Source organism: Parasteatoda tepidariorum, chromosome 10 (genome assembly GCF_043381705.1).
Source record: "Parasteatoda tepidariorum isolate YZ-2023 chromosome 10, CAS_Ptep_4.0, whole genome shotgun sequence".
NCBI lineage: Eukaryota > Metazoa > Arthropoda > Arachnida > Araneae > Theridiidae > Parasteatoda > Parasteatoda tepidariorum.
The window spans coordinates 65408794-65426142 of NC_092213.1; the positions used below are offsets into that span (position 1 = coordinate 65408794).

Consider the following 17349-nt stretch of genomic DNA (forward strand, 5'->3'; position numbering starts at 1 on the left):
TTTTTTTTTTTTTTTTTTGCTTATGGGCTCCACAATTTCAACAATTTTAATCTGCTTTTTTGTTTGAAGTTTTGATAACATCTACTTACCAATGTAGCTTCTATTGTATGTAGAATTTTCTATTGCATCTACATAATTTTTGATTATTTTGTAATTTTGATTCGCCATTTTCGAACAAGACGTGAGTCTCACACACCATCGAAAGCATACATTCCGTTCGCATCTTCAACTTTATTTAATATTTATAAAATAAAATATCAGTAAAAAACCACGAAAATTAAATGCTTTCAATTTGATCATAGAAAAAAATTTAAAAATGCCACCGTTTTCATCAGTATTACAACTTTTGCAATTTAATTAAAATTCTATTTAACTTTAGTTTTATATAATTCAACTCTTTTATTAAATATACTTGAATCTTAATCTTTTAACAAAAAGACAAAGTTAAACTCAAAAACATTTATTGTAAACGGAAAAGAAACTACCAATTTTATAAAAAAAAAAAATAACATTCTCAATCATTGTTATATAACATACTATCTAATCTAATTAAAATAAATAAAAGTAAAATAAATAAACGAATTGGAGTAAAAATTATTTCACATGGTATTGCAATCAATATCAGTTTTTCGCTTTAAAACTTTTCTATTTTCTTTTACACAAAAACAAATCTATAATGAGAGCATTATCGTTTAAATTTATGTCCTTTAGTCACCTTGTGAATATATACTCATTGAAAACATGCATGATTACGTGTTTTCAAAGCAATGGGTTTGTAAATAATCGATTATTTGGACTAAATATTAGTTCCGCTTTCATTTTTATAAACACTTAATTGTTAACAGCTTTAATCAAATAAAATATGGACTCGTTTAGTAGTGAAATAAAACTTGGGCAGTTTCTTTGAAGCGATATTATTTAGTCATCTATTGGTCCAACTCAATTCAAATCACCTAATATTTATAAGTCTTTTGGATTGGAAAACAAAATTAACTTTACATTCACATTCTCTGCAACAACAAAAAAATATAAATAATAATAATAAATATGACCTTTTAATTTACCTTTTGATGCGCTGTACATCTTTTTCACAGATATGAGTTTACAAATAATTACTGTATTACTTTGCACATTTTTAATTCAGTTAAAATCTTTTTCTGCAAATTAACTTGTTTACAATGAAAATGTGGGCACTCCTACTTCAAAAAATTAAAATCTAGAATCTCTGCAAAATAAAGAGAGCTTTTCACTTATTTTTCTCGTTTGAAACAGAGTTGAAGTTGAAACGGAATTACTAGATACCTCCTGGCGAAATTTATCAGGCAATCAAACTGGTTTTTATATTTTCATCACAGCTTCCTTAAAAGTAATTTGACAGATTTATATTGCCTTTCTGTTTCTTCCTGTTTTAAATATTAATCTGCATCATACTTTCTATTACTTAATTTTTAATAAAGATTTTAAAGTTGTTGTTCTTCATTTACGTCGCACTAGAGCTGCACAATGGGCTATTGGCGACGATCTGGGAAACATCCCTGAGGATGATCCGAAGACATGCCATCACAATTTTGATCCTCTGCAGAGAGGATGGCACCCCCGATTCGGAAGCCCAACGACCGTCGCGCGAAGTCGAGCACTTTACGGTAGCACAGTTTAACGAGGACCAATACCGCACACCCTCGGTCCCTACGCAGACTGATCCAAGTGGTCACCCACCCGCACACTGACCGCAGCCAGTGATGCCTGACTTCGGTGATCTGCTGGAAACCGTGTCTTAACGATCAGTTCACTACGGGACAGATTTTAAAGTATACAGTTCAAGAGCAGTCGTTAAAAGACACCAATATATTGTTTGTCATGGGTATGAAAATAAAACTAACAACACATAAGGCAAGTTTCACGTTGTTTAATAAGTTGTGTTTTGAAGTAAATTTCAGGATATATATATATATATATATATATAAAAGATCGTTTCATCAGAGATTTTAAAATGAATTCTGAGATTCCTTCATAGTTAGTAGTCTTAGTGTTGAAACGTAAATTTCAGGAATAATGTACCTTATAGATCCTTCCATCTGATACACGATTTATCCTAATTGGTAAACTTTTTTTTTTTCAGAAACAAAACAAATTTCAATATAATATGTAACCAGCATTACTAACTTGTTTGTGTTAAAATATAATTTATATTATGTTATTGTAATATAAAAGAATAATTAAATCATTTCTCCCATTGTTCGTAAATGAAGAGCTTAATGAAGAAACATATTCAGCAACCTTTTGAGAGCATCCAGTAAGACGGAAGGAGATAGAAATGAACAGCCTGTTGCGTTCTGTTTAGGAAACGATCTTTTCATTTAACTAGTTTCAAAAAATAATTAACAAAAATCATCAGCAGATGGCGCTGCTAACTGTAAAAAACAACTATAAAACAATGCTTTAAAAATAACCAATATTTGCAGCACAAAAGCAGTTGAGTCTAAAGGCCAAAATGCACAAACGCTCGAATTTAATCAGAAGGTCTGTTATGCAGTAGAAAACATTTTTCATTAATTCAACGCCATCTATTGATGGGCTTTGTAACTAATTTTGAAATTGGGGGGGGGGAAATAATCAACTTTTCACTATGCTGCAAGCTGAGTCTTTTATTTTCTTTAAATTGATTTTATTAAAAATGATAACAATTGTTAATGCTTAGTTATTTTAGTACCAACGATATGTGTAGAACATTTATTTTTAATGCAGCAGTTTTTAATTGAACAAGATATTTTGTAAACAGCCTCTGTTTTTTTTCTTTTTGCATGATTTTTAATATATTTAAAAAAACTTAAAGACTGAACACAGTTTTCCACTAGGCTTTTTAAGTGACGTTCCTATTAATGATTTGTATGCTATTTATATAACATATAAAATACATTTAATTACTATTTATTTCAGTTGACATTGATTTTCAAGAAGAAGAATAATGCATCACCTGCTGGTCAGAGAAACTTTCATACGCAAGAGCTGGTCTCGTGCTCTCATGTACATAAATAAATTCTATTTTATTACGAAATTAAAAGGACAAAAGTGTGAAATGGAAGAGTTACAAAGGTGTTTAAATAGGAACTTGGAATTTTTTTTTGAAAAGAAATGGAATGTAAAGAACTAAAAGAACAAAATTCAGAGCAGGTTTAGACATGCTTAAAAAATGCAGAAGATGCTGTGCTTAATTTGCTCTGGATATTATTTATTAGACCGTCCTCTTTGAATGACTGATCTGTCTACTTTCTCATTCATAATTTAATGCCTCAAATTCATCTGCAGAACATTCTGATTTATCTGTCAGATTCATCATTCTGAATCTGGAACTGATTCATATTTCCTTAGATACTTTCTGCTTGTAAAAAGGTAGAGGCAAGTGTGTGATTCATTTTTGTATTATATATGCGCTGTATAAAAATCATAACTATGTTCCTCAGAGGGAAATGGAAGACTCATAATTGTAAAGAAACAGAAGTGCAACTTGGCAAAAGTGCAACATGATAAAAACAAATGCAGTTGAATGGAAAGAAAAAACTATGCTTGTATATATGAATAGAAGTTTTTTCTATTAAAAGAACCCTAAATTGAAAATATAAATGTAAGTGCCATTTTTGATTTTAAAAAAAATGGAGATATATGTTTTGAAGTATCAAAACTTGTAAACCATCTAAGCTTGTCAATCCCATATTAAGAAATTTTAAAGTCGTATTTGTTAAGTGAGATACTAGATATCAAAATCTGCAGAGCTCATACCAAAGTATTTTAAGCACTTTTGGGCTATTTAAATGAGCTTTAAAGTTGTAAGAGTATGTTAAAGTATGATTGAATATTCTAGTAGAAGAAAGTGCTAAATGGTATTTTAAAAGCACTCAAATGTTTGGCTTTAAGACATGAAAGTCAGATCATTATTTTTCTCAGACTTAAAATAAAACGACTTTATTTTCTTAATATCAATAAAATGTCATTTAATGTATTTTTTTCATTAAGTATTTTATTATGATCAACAATTTATGTAAAATTATCAAAAAGAAAAAAAATTTAATCATAAATAAACCATTATACTGATTCTCACTGTCAACTGAGGCTTATAAATAGCTGTTGCTATTATTATGTTTTTGTAGGAATAAATATTAAAAGAACAATGAAGAAAAAGTAAAAATGCTTGTTTTGTGGTAATAAAAACAAAGTTTGTATTTGTTTTCTTCAAAATGCTGATATTATAAAGTTTAATTAGTAAATCTCATGATTTTGGTATGTGCTTTTCCATATTCACATTTGAAAATTGCTTAAAATATACCTCATAAATAGCAAATCAACTTTCAATAAAATAATTAAATATTGTTGAGAGAATTTCATTGACTAAACATTGTAACGATAATATTCATTTTGTAACAAAATACATTATACTAATTAGCATTACTAATATTAATACATTATATTATATCAGTTTACCAAATTATGTTTTTATTTGCTAAGCTAATCAATAGAATTAATGTTACATCACATGCTTTCTAAACAATACATTTCAAATTATAAGAGTGATTCTTTAAATGACTATACAAAATAATTCATGAGCAAATCAGTGAATGGCTCAGTCAACAAATAAATAGATGAATGAACATAAAAGTAATAAATAAAGAAAATAATAAATGAGGAAATAAATAAATCAACAAATAAATGAATGAAATAATTGATTAATGCGCAAATCAATGAAAGAGGGTCAACAAAAATTGATTAATGAATAATTTAAAAAACTAATGAATAAAACTAGTGTAATAAGTAATGAGAAAACTAATAAATTGTCGATTTACTATTCAATTGATTCCTCTATTCATTAGTTTACTGATTCATGGATTACTGAGCCAGTGAGTTTAGGAATTAACAAATCAATAAATTAACAAATCAACAATACATGGATTTATTCATTTGATAGTTTAGAGTTTTGATGACTTATTTATTTGCTTATCCATTTATTTGTTAAAGCTTTAATTCTATGCTCTCTTAATGAAGATTTCATTTAGTAAAGCAAATATATTAAAAATATCAGTATTATGTATAAAATTTAGAGATTACTATAACAAATAATGAAATCTTATCTATTTATACACAATTCTGCTCTTATAATTTTATCAATGAAGCACAGATAGTTTTATATCAATATGTGGAAAATTTTTATAATGTAGTTGCATGAAAAGAGAACAATAATCCTTAATATGAATATTCAATCAAAATATTTAATTGAGTTCAAGACTTCTTTAAACAAATAATTTAAAAAGAAAAAAAAACATAATGAATATGCTGCTTAAAATTTTTATCAAAAAGTAATTTAGCTGTTGATCTCTTAATCAACCATTTATAATTCTATGTAATAACTGTATTGTTGATTGGAACCAATAATTTTTAAAGAGATGAAAGACACAAATCAATAATTATAAAACTCTACCCTACAAGATCTGTTACTGCACTTGCAGAAAATAATAATTAAGCCTATGAGTACAGGATTCATTACCATAAAAATTTGATAAAGAAAAATTATTAATTGAGTTTCTGATAAAAAAATTATTGATTTTCCAAAAAAGCATTTGTTAAGTCTAGGTACAAGCTGTTGTATTCCAAAATCATAGAGCTGTGCCGTTTTTTGTCGGAACCATCTTTCAACTTCAGTTTTTAACTCATTATCCTAGCGAAAATTTTGCCCTACAAAAGGTTTTTTAAGGTAAAGTAATAAATGAAAGTCATATGGTGCAAGGACCAGGCTGTTTGATGAATATCTAAAATTTTTCATTTTAAACTTTCAAGTGATATGGTTTGAAGCGCTATGTAAAGATCATGCAACAAGCTAGTTGTCATGCAACAAGCAAACTCCACTTCTAAGGAAGCCCCTCTGTTTGTTTTGAATTATATGCCTTTTATATACCTTTTTCATGAAGAAAGTGTATTACAGAATACACTTTACATTTGGTGGGATTTCGAATTGATGCAGAGATTATAAAGATACTCATCATAAATATAACGAATGACCTCGAGGGAAAAACTAAATGTGAAAGGTTATGGCCTGTGGTACCAGCTAACTCACAAAAACTTTCCCTTTGATGTTATCAGTGAAGTATTTTTATTTTCTAAGAAAACCTTATATGTCAAAGCATTCTTTTTTTTTCTCTTTTTACCCAGTATTTCGTTAAAAATTTAAAACACACGTGATGATAAAATAATAAAAATTTATTGAAATTTCACATCTTAGTTATACATCAACTGCTCTTTTGTATTTCTCGCAATGCCATAGTAGCATAAGAGGAGGAAGGCAGGTTGAATTCAACTTTCAAAGCTTTATGCAAACCACCTAGAATTAAAAGACTCACTTTTAAATATTATATTAAAAAAATATTCACCAAGAAAAAAAAATAGAAAACAAAAGCAATACATATAGCACAGAAAAATAGTGATAAAATTAATTAACAAATAAGAATCTATGAAATATATATACATAAAAAAGTTAATTCCAATTATTAAATACAAATTATCAAACTTAAAAGGATCCTTCATTTAAATAAACAAAGTAAATTATCTTGCAGTAAAACAAATTTATGTATTATTCTATGGAGAAAAAAAATTTCTCGAATTATTATATGCTTTATTTAAAATTGCTGTATTCATTTTGTACCAACAATACTAGCTTTTTTTTTTTAATTTATACTAAAAAGTCTATAATTTGAATATTTAAAACAATCAGGTAGAAATAAAATAAGAGTTAAAACAAATATGAATTCATCAGCAAAAAATATATTGATTAAATTTTAATACAAAACTTTAAAATTACTGTTTTAAATAATAACTCAAAGGCTACATAAAGCCATATTTTGCCTTAAAGCTGCAGGTAGTAAATCCCTAGTTTTAAATATTATTTTATTAAAGTTTACAGGTTGTTAAATGACAGACAAACTGTTAATTTTCGGAGAGTTTTCAAATTTTGTTTTCAAAGCAAAATTTGTGTTTTGACAAATTGTTACCTATTTTACTGCCCAAGGATATAATTAATTGTAATGTTTTGGCTTGTAGAATTGCTTGTTATTAGTTCTTAAAAGCAAACAGTTTAAATTTCAAAACCTTATATTAAATGAGAATTACAATATTGGCAAAGATAAATGGCTGCATAGCCAATAATGAATTATTTACTTATTCTTAGAGAAGTATTTTACAACTACTACATGACACTACCCTTTATGATTGATGCCAAGATAATATGCATTATTTAGATGCATTCCTTTTTATAAATTTGTATTCCAAAAATTTGTTTTGATAACAAATCCTTCATCAGTTTTCCAAATAATAATAACAATGCAGGAACAATTTCTTTTTTTTTTTAATGGAGCTCTAAGATGTCTTATTATTTTCAAGAATAGAAACATAATTTTTAAAATTTCAACTGCCTCATCTTTTTATAAATTAGCATGAACTTGATATTTTTATATGAAGTAACAGCTACCAATATCTGATGAAACATTCTTCTAATGAACCATTTTTTTGTTGATAATGAACAGCCGATCCAATTTTGAGTTTGCAACTATCAATGTTCAACTCAGAAGCCTTGTAATTTTGAACCCAGCCCAGAAGAGCAGGGAACTCCTGGATCAAGTATAGGGACAAACTAGACTTTTTGATAGACTAACCATAACACAAGATCCATCTACCACTGAGGATATTTAATACCAGCACTGAGGTCGATATGAGACAGAAGCAAAATTCAAATCAACCAGATCGAACCTGGGTCACCTTAGTGGGAGGCGAGCGCTCTATTCCCTGAGCCACCGCAGCTCCTTAATGAACCATTAAGGAGCCACAGTGGCATTACTGTGTAACATACAAACTTGGATTATGTTTCATCTTCACAGACTGAAATCCTACCTGAAACTTGAAATGATTCGTTGACTGTATATTTTTTTATACTAAAAAAAACTATATATCCTTAAAATTATTGAGGACAACTTACTGCTTGGAAAATCTGGCAAAGTTATACCATTCAGCACATCTAAATCACTCAAAGATAATGGTATTGTGTTGTCATTATAATGAATTATCTCCCACTTAACCTCTTCAGGAATAACAATGATTTTACGATAGTCTCCACTCAAAGAATATGACCTGGAATATTGCAAATATATTATTGAACAGTTGATAAAATTCACATAAATGAACAAAACATTAAAGTACTATCAAAATTATTAAAAAAATAAACTAAGGAAAATATTTTATCTTTATAGCTAATTTACAATAAATATGAATGGATATTGAGACAGAAAGCTAATGCTACTGCAATAATATTGTAAAGTTTTTAAGAACTTTATTTACAATTTATCATTTTGTTCCTCAAACATTTACCATACATCTAATTGTATAAGTCAGCCGCTTTTTTATACGTAGACCCTCTATTTTTGATCACAAGATAACAAATTTCTGGTATGTTGGATGTACAAGAGTGCCACTCTAAAAAAATTTTAAGACTGATTGAGATTTTTTTCAACCTATTATCATGGTCTAGAATTGTTTACCAGAATTTTACAGCTCACTGATTGCAAAAATGTACTTTTCCATGATAATGGTCTACATATTGACTTGACTATTTTTGCAAAAAAAAAATTTTAAAAAATAAACATTTTTTTTTAAAACAAACAAAATAAAAATGACTCTCTTGTACATCTTTTTACACCAACAGCTGAAATATACACCTTCAACTTTTTCTTGTAGCAATTTATATCTCCACGTAATTTTCTCTTCCCCCTCAGTAATTTTTTGTCCTCACTCCGTAAATTTAATTTTTAAAAAATCTATTGTACATCTTTTTACACCAACAGCTGAAATATACACCTTCAACTTTTTCTTGTAGCAATTTATATCTACACATAATTTTCTCTTCCCCCTCAGTAATTTTTTGTCCTCACTCCGTAAATTTAATTTTTAAAAAATCTTTCCTTGACTCTGCCCAGCATTTAAAAATACAAGAGAAATATAAATGCAAAATTAAGCAGTTTATTTGATTCATTCTTTTATTGCGACATCCATATTCAATCATTCATAATAAATATAGAAATAACAAAGATATAAACCTTAAAAAGCAATAATTTTTGTAACAAAATATTTTTTATATTCAATAAAAAATATTTTTAAAAAAAAACATAACTGGAAAATTTATTTATTTATCATTATTTTTTATTTTATTTTTTGAAAAATATTTTTTTAAAAAAACTAGAAAGAAGCATTAATTGGAGGACAGGATTCAGTCCACATAATTCTTTTTCTCAAGACCAGTTTCAGTCTTCAGGACTGAAGAGTGGCACTCATGTAAATTAGACTGCTGAAAAAACTAGACATAAAAAATCTTAAGTTTGCAAACTTTTTCAAGTTAAAAATATTTCACATTGTTCTCTCTGGATATCATACACTAGTCCTCAAACAAAGATGCATAACATTATTGAATTCGACACAGATGATGTTCCGGAAGCTTTGAATTTGTAGCATTATGGTATGTTATAAAAGTTGTCTATATACTAAATATATTGAAATAAATAAATAATCTTAAGTAAAGTATCTCGAATAAATTATCTTAGCTTTTCTTATTCTTAATGTTTTTTTCTGAATATGATTTAAAGTGTTTCCAAAAAAACTTTTTTTGTAAAGAAAATACAGTCAATCATCGACATAAGGTCACTTTTCCAAAGTCCTGGCTCACTGAATAGGAATTCTATGTTACAGATTATCGGATATATGGTCAAGTTTTAAAAATTGTTATCGCTTATAAGGTCATTTTAATCTGAGGCAAGGGGAGCTCTTTTCTAACAAAAGCCTATTTAACTTCTTTACAAGGCAAATACCCCTCTCGAGTTCTAGGAAAATGTTGCAACCAACGAACAAGCTACAATTTTTGAAATTGTTTCACAGTGATCCTGAGACTGTAGCTATAACCCAAGTGAAAGCCTTCAATGCAATAAATGTCATGCGCAATTCTTTTACAAACAATGAGGGAGCTGAGGAATATTTTGAGAAATTACAAAATCTAGAAAACATTGTTCGAAAAATGAAACCAAAAACGAGACAGACCTGCATAAATGATTTATTTTAAATAAGGGAAGATGTAATGTATGTATGTACACTTTGAGGAAATTTGTAAACAGCTTTATTTTAAATTAAAAAAATTTTTAAAAATCCAACTTTCTTTAATTCTTTACTAATTCTGTTAAAATTTATTGACTTAAACATTTAATTTATAGGCGATCATTTTCGTTTGCATTACCATTTAAAAAAAATCATAATGTGTACTATTTACGTGCTTAGTTATGAACTGCTAATGAGTCGGTTAAAAGGTCACCCCGCTTATAAGGTCACTTGTGCGATGTCCCTTAGGGTGACATTATATCAAGGTCAGATTGTACAGTCAGATAATATAATAATATAAGGTCACCCTAAGGGACATTGCAAAAGTGACCTTATAAGCGGGGTGACCTTTTAACCGATTCATTAGCAGTTCGTAATTAAGCACGTAAGTAATACACATTAGGATATTTTAAAAATGGTAATACGAACGGAAACGATCAGCCACAAATTAAATATTTAAGTCAATAAATTTTAACAGAATTAGTAAAGAATTAAAGAAAGTTAGATTTTTAAAAAAAATTTAATTTAAAATGAAGCTGTTTACAAATTTCCTCAAAGTGTACATACATTCATTGCATCTTACCTTATTTAAAATAATCATTTATGCAGGTCTGTCTCGATTTTGGTCTCATTTTTCTAACAATGTTTTACAGATTTTGTAACTTCTCAAAATGTTCCTCAGCCCCCTTGTAAAAAAATTTGTAAAAAAATTTCCTCTGACATTTATTGCATTGAAGACTTCCACTTGGGTTACAGCTACAGTCTCAGGACCACTGTCATTGTCCTCACTGTTCACAACTTGTGAAACAATTTCAGAAATTGTAGCTTGTTCGTTGGCTGCAACATTTTCCTACAACTCGAGAGGAGTAATTGCCTTGTATAGAAGTTAAATAGGCTTTTGCTAAAAAAAAGCTTCCCTCGCCTCAGATAAAAATGACCTTATAAGCGATAGCGATTTTTGAAACTTGACCATATATCCGATAATCTGTAGTGAAGAATTCCTATTCAGTGAGCCGGGACTTCGGAAAAGTGACCTTATATCGAGGTCTGACTGTATAATGAAAGAAAATGCAAAATTAACTGTAAATAGCATGTTAAAATAGTTAATAAAAGGGGTAAATAGATACAGAGTTATTCATATCTTTCTCACTGTTTAAAAGGCATCGATATTTTACAATCAACAAATGATTTACTTTTTTACGGGTGTATCCTGAAAGGTGGGGTAATGGGCGTAAGTCAAAGAATGATTTTCGTAAAATTTTAGAGGTTTGGAAAGTCAATTTATACATCAATATATACAGTAATTTTTTTAAAAATTTTTTTAAGGGTCGTATTTGACATTAATTTATTTATTTATCAAATGTTCCATGTTATCCTGTTGGACACTGGGTCATTCAGAAGTGCTCTTTCCTCTACTTTTCCACACAACAATTAAAATGAGATGAAGTGGAGCATTCATCAATGTGCACAGTAATCACATCCTGTTTAGTAGAACACAAAAGTGGCAAAAATATTAAAACAATAAAAAGGAGAACAGAAAAAGTCAAGTTTAGCCTACAATCTAAATCTGGCCACCTCCATCACAACCTGGTACAAGATGAAAATGTATTTGTCATCTTGTTACTACATTAATATTACATTTAGACAGGTTGATTCAATTTATAAGCTATTCAATTTAAAGGATTAGTTTTTTTTTTTGTTTTTATTTAATTAGTATAATATCACAAAAAAAAATTTCTCAAAACATAATAGAATAATAAATCTGTCTTTCTGCTTGTCAATTTGTGGAAAAATAGTGACTTATACAGGTATGAAATATATAACTAAATATTATAACATAAGCAATTTAATTCTCTTTCTTCTTAATTTTAAATAGTTTAAAACGATTATACAAAAAAAATTTAACATCTACAACATTGGGGCATTTAAAGGCAGGTGTTTTTGTTTTCAATTATGTAAAATATACTAGGCTTAGAATAGGTACTGCGAAAAATCTCTCCAGAAGATAGCAATAATACCCTACCTTATACAAAGAAAGAAAATATAATGACTTTGAGATTAAACTGTCTTGCTCTATCTAAAGTCTTTTCAAAGTGATTACAGTTTATTTATTTATTTATCTTATACATGCACTTTTAATTTACCACAAGGAAAACAAGAGTTAGGCAAAGGTATTAATGCAGTTATAAGCAAGGAGAAATAGTTTTTTAACATACTCCAAATTTATTTTTCAAAAAACAGTAAACTAAACTTTGTAAACTTTTTAAGAAACAGTTAAACTAAATAATAAAAGTAAGGAATTTTTTGCACTACTCCATTATCTCTTTTAACCTTGTTGGTTTCAGTACATATAGCACTTTATTCTTACTCTCTGTCTAATTTAATTGGCTTTTTATCCTTGTTTGAGTAAGAGGTTGTGACGAAGTTTCGCAAAAATGATAAGCTTAAACATCAAGAAGAGTGCTAACTTGAAATATTTCATGAAATTAATAAAAACTCCTACTAAAAGTTTTAAAATTTTAAGGGAGATCTTTGGAGATAATTGCTTGTCACATAGTCAAATGTTTAATAAACTAAACTCAGTGGCGCGACAGCCTATAGAGGGCCAAGGTCTACTGTGCCCATCTCAGTTTTCTTGACCTTTGTGATCTGGAATGCAAAAGCAGATGTCCCGGTTGGGTGGTCAGCCGAACGCGGAACCCCCAGTATTTAGTTCCCAAGCATGCTTGGTACTCATTTATCGACTTCATTTATCGAAAGGATGAAAGGCTGAGTCAATGTTACCCGGCCTGAGGATCAAACCAAGGAGATGTGGCACGACAGCGCGAAGCCTACCACTCATGTGGGCGTCCAAATGTTTAGTAGTACAAACAAAATTCAGAATATCGGTCAATTTTGTTGAAAATGACCAATTTTCTGGTCGACCATGACTTCAAGAAATGATGAAAACATTGAAAAGGTTAGGAAATCTTGCATGAAGACAACCTATGAGTATTTGAATTAAGATGAATAGTAACCGACCTACCCCCGAAGGAGTTTGCGGATAAGGGTTTCACCCGTTTGCACGTGATCTAAACACTACAAAACTACAGAAAAGTAAAAGTACAAAATTAAAAAGATTGAAACACATAGGAAAAATACCAAAATCAAAAAAATAAAATAAAAACAAAACAGAATAAAATTTAAAAGTGCTTAAAACATCAAAGTGGATAAAATCAACCAACAATAAAAGTGTCAAAAATACAGGTAAAAACATATAAAAGGTCAGGTAAAACATCAAATGGTAAAATATGAAAAACCACATTAAAAACAAATAAGACTAAAATAAGATTAATAGAAGAATTAAAATAGTCGACTAAAAGTTCAAGTGGCTCCCTTTCAAGGCTAAGTGCCTCTAAGATTAAAAATGTTTTAAGGTAAACCAAAGTTTCACCAAAAGGATAAACACTAAAAGATGACACCAGGTAAGACAGAGGGTGCTGAAGTTGACCAAGAGCAAGATTTCATTTCGAATGTCCTATGAATAATGAAGATGCCAGTTCAAGGGGAGAACAAAGTCATGGAAACGGTAAGTGCCGAGGTAAAATATTAAAAGCAAATATTTAAAACCAGAAAACCAAAAAGCCGAAAGTTTAAAAAATAAAACCAGATGAAATTAGTCAGGTGTACTCGCAGGGGCAAGCAGATCAAGTCAGACAGATAAGCAAATCAGTGTTTGAATTAAGTCAGATAATCGCGAACATCGACAGAGAGACAACAAGAAAAAATTTTCTCAAGAGTAGCACATGACCCAAATTTACACAAAACTGGTATCGTAAAACTTGATATGTGGGCAAAAAATGAACAGGGAAAACATTTGCTCTTGCATCATGCAACACTTTACAGAAGATAGTGAACTGATTGAAAAATATTTCACATGAAGAAACGTGGAATTTTCAGTTCGACTCGAAACTAAACAACAGTTTATGCACTTGAAGACCCTACATCACTAAGGGCCAAAATAGCTCAAATGAGTAATCCAAAATTGAAGGTCATGCTCATATTTTTTTTTATATCATATCCCTATGATTGATATTATATCACTGTTATCACTATGATTGAATGGGCAGTTCAAGGCCAAAAGGTATAACAGAAGTATTACATCGAGGTCCTAAGAAAGCTTAGAAAAAGACGTGTATTTTGTACCAAGACAACCACTAATCTCACAATAGGATCCCTGTGAAACAGTTCTTTGTGGATAACGCATTACTGTGCTTGAGAATTCATTGTACTCACCAGATCCCAACGTTATGGATATATTACATGTTCCCAAAAGTGCATTCAAGGAAGCGTGTCTTTAGTCTGTGGAAAAGGTAAAGGAAATCAGCAGATTTACTGCAGAAAGCGACATTTAATGACCTGCAGCATTTCCTTGAACTGTGAATAACTCAGATGCAGCAATGCATTGACAGAAAAGGAGAGTGTATTTAAGGGGTATAAAAAGTATTTGCATAATATTTTCAATGAGGCTAATCTTAAGACTAGTCTGGTTAACTACTTGTCACACCTAGTGCACAACAAAAGCTGCTCATTACAATGAATTAAAATAAAAGTAAATTGAAGCTGAATATATAATTACTTTGTTTTGGATTTGAAATTGTCAAAACTCATTCCATCTTCCCGCAAAGCCTCTTCATACCATTTTCCAGCTATATGGAACAATAACAATAAATCAAAAAATATATATGTTTATAAAATAGGATCTTACAGTATATTGCTTGCTTGAAAAAAAACGGAGAGTGAAATATTTAGAAATGTTAAACTGAAGTTAAAAAGAAATAATAATTTGAGGAGTAATAATACACAAATACAAGAGAAAAGAACAATAATACAATTTAAAAGTTTTAAGTAATCCTGCATTATTAAAATATATTATTTAATTGCATAATGCATATAGAATAAAACAAATATACAAAACAAGAGAGCATGTTTATTAAAATAAAAATATTAAACATATATATATATATTTAGAGAGAGAGAGGGCTCCGCCCCCTGCTCACATTCGCTCCCCAACCCCCGATAATTGCTACGCAATTATTTTTTGTTCACTTTGCGAACAATCTTAAAGTTGTTTTCCTGGAGATTAGCTGCCAATTTTTCTGCACCAACATCACATAGAGAGAATATGATAGGATTGTAAAGTGTCAGAGGTGCTTATTATCAGCATTATAAACTTATATAAAGCAATTTTAGTACAAACAATATTATAAACTTACATAAAGCGAGGAAGCAAAATTATTTAACACATTACTATAGGGCATTAGCCGGAGATTAATCTCTGTATCCGAAGCACGCATGGCAGAGCTTAACTCAAATCATTGTTGATCTTATAGGATGCCGGACGCTCCCTATATGGTGCTTCATATCTTCCTCCCCCCCCCCTCAGTAATTTAAATTCTAAACTGAAAACAATTAAAACCTGATGAAAAAACTTTAAAATATGGCAAACAAATTAAAACAAGTAATAATTATAAGTTGATGCTAAGTAATATTTCAAAAGCAAATATGTACCATTGCGAGTAATTGCCCAATTAACTTCAATACTGTTGACTGACAAAATATTTTAGTTTCTATCAGACAAAAAGCAAATTATATAATAAAAACATATGTAACTGAAATTCGACAAATTAAATTAAGCAATTTAATTTTTTGGGTAGACTATATTTGAGGATGCCCCTTGATTCTCGACAAGTTGTGATTGAGGTTGATCGCCAAGCTGGAAGATGATGTTGAAACCCAATCGTGATTCTGATTAGCGCTAGTTTTAAGTGTTCAATGGTATATGAAATCTCAGAGATCCTTTAGTTCTACGTTGGATACCGGCTGGTAAGGCTACTTTTGCTTCTGGTCAATAAGATCGAAGGTATATGGGCAGTCATAAAAAGGGACTATAGAAAAATTGTCACCGCTTTTTTAATTCGTATTTCACCGAATTTATGTGGCACTGGAGGTACACATGATAAATGTCTATTCTATTCATGATAAATTTAGACAGTATCTAACTGCCATTAGAGAATTCTGTGCGCCTAAATCTCAGGATATTCAAGCTGAATGAAGAAGTGAGTTGTTTTTTTCCTTTTCTTTCTGTGCTTACTCCATTAATTTTCGTTTGGATTCAAAATGCATTTTATTGGGCTTATTAATTTTGCTTACACTGGATTCATTGCCGTTTTATAAAGTTTTGGCCGATGTTTTGTTAAAATTTTCCAATGTTTTATTGAAATTACATTATGTTTTGGCAGACATTTCTGTTATCACTGTGTTCCCCGCAAACAGGAATGGCGTCAAACATAAGTCGCCAATTTTGCCAAGGAGCACCCTCAAGTATATTTAAACCATTTTTTTTGTCATACTGAATACTAAGAAAAACACAAAAATAAAGTGAAATAATTACGTTATCAATCATCAATAAACATTTTTGTCAGAATTGTTATAAAAAAATAAGGTGAAAACAATAAAATTAAAAACTATTTACAATAGATCTCTGAATATTCCCAAAACCTAGCTATGTACATTTGTCACTGATTTTTTTTTTTTGTTGCATCATTTTGTGTACGAATGATTTGCACTTTTATGCATTATTTATGAAATATCTCAAGCAAATATGGACTGCTAATTAATATTTCTGGTTGAACAAGATTTTGAAAGTAAGTTAAAAACTATTAAAAGTAAGTAAAAGATATTCATGGCGATCCATTTTATGTAGCAAAGATATGAGTATTTTAAAGTAAACTCTTATCAATATATTTCACACTTTCGATACAAATAAAAATCGCAACAAGCTTTAGCTGGTAAGTTTAGTTGCAACATTTCTGTAGGCAGCATTATTAAAAATTATTACCGTTCTTAATTTTGATTGGCTGCGCCGTGCGTTACTAACCCGAAGTCTTCTGTAATTGGCTATGTGTTATCATTCCACTCTCTTCTTATATATAAAGATATAAGNGTAATATATATATATATATATATATATTAATTTTTTGGCTTCTCACACTATTCTATTGATATATTTTGCTTTGGCTATATTGATACAATATTAGAGAGCACTCCTTTTTGCTGATATAATCGTGTGAGCTGATAAAAAGATTATATCTTCTATTTTTCAGTATTTTTATTCATTTTTTCCCTTTTTTTGAATTT

General features: G+C 29.4%; 2 protein-coding genes across 3 annotated transcripts in view; one reads left to right on the forward strand and one right to left on the reverse strand.

The window, feature by feature from the left end:
* The window catches only part of LOC107438084 (pro-neuregulin-2, membrane-bound isoform), a 104589-nt gene extending 100225 nt beyond the window's left edge, over positions 1-4364 (forward strand). The window contains exon 6 of one of the 2 annotated variants that reach the window (XM_016050259.2): positions 2938-4364. In XM_016050259.2, coding sequence (XP_015905745.1) covers positions 2938-2966 — 29 coding nt within the window. In that variant the 3' untranslated portion in view covers positions 2967-4364. The remainder of the gene's footprint in view (positions 1-2937) is intronic. The other variant, XM_043049231.2, reaches the window with a different exon arrangement.
* Positions 4365-6225: 1861 nt separating this feature from the next.
* LOC107438085 (pseudouridine synthase 7) overlaps positions 6226-17349 on the reverse strand; it is a gene marked incomplete at its 5' end in the record, with an annotated part of 32229 nt that continues 21105 nt past the window's right edge. Inside the window, 3 exon segments of the mRNA XM_043049230.1 lie at positions 6226-6364; positions 8012-8163; positions 14789-14858. Coding sequence (XP_042905164.1) covers positions 6273-6364; positions 8012-8163; positions 14789-14858 — 314 coding nt within the window.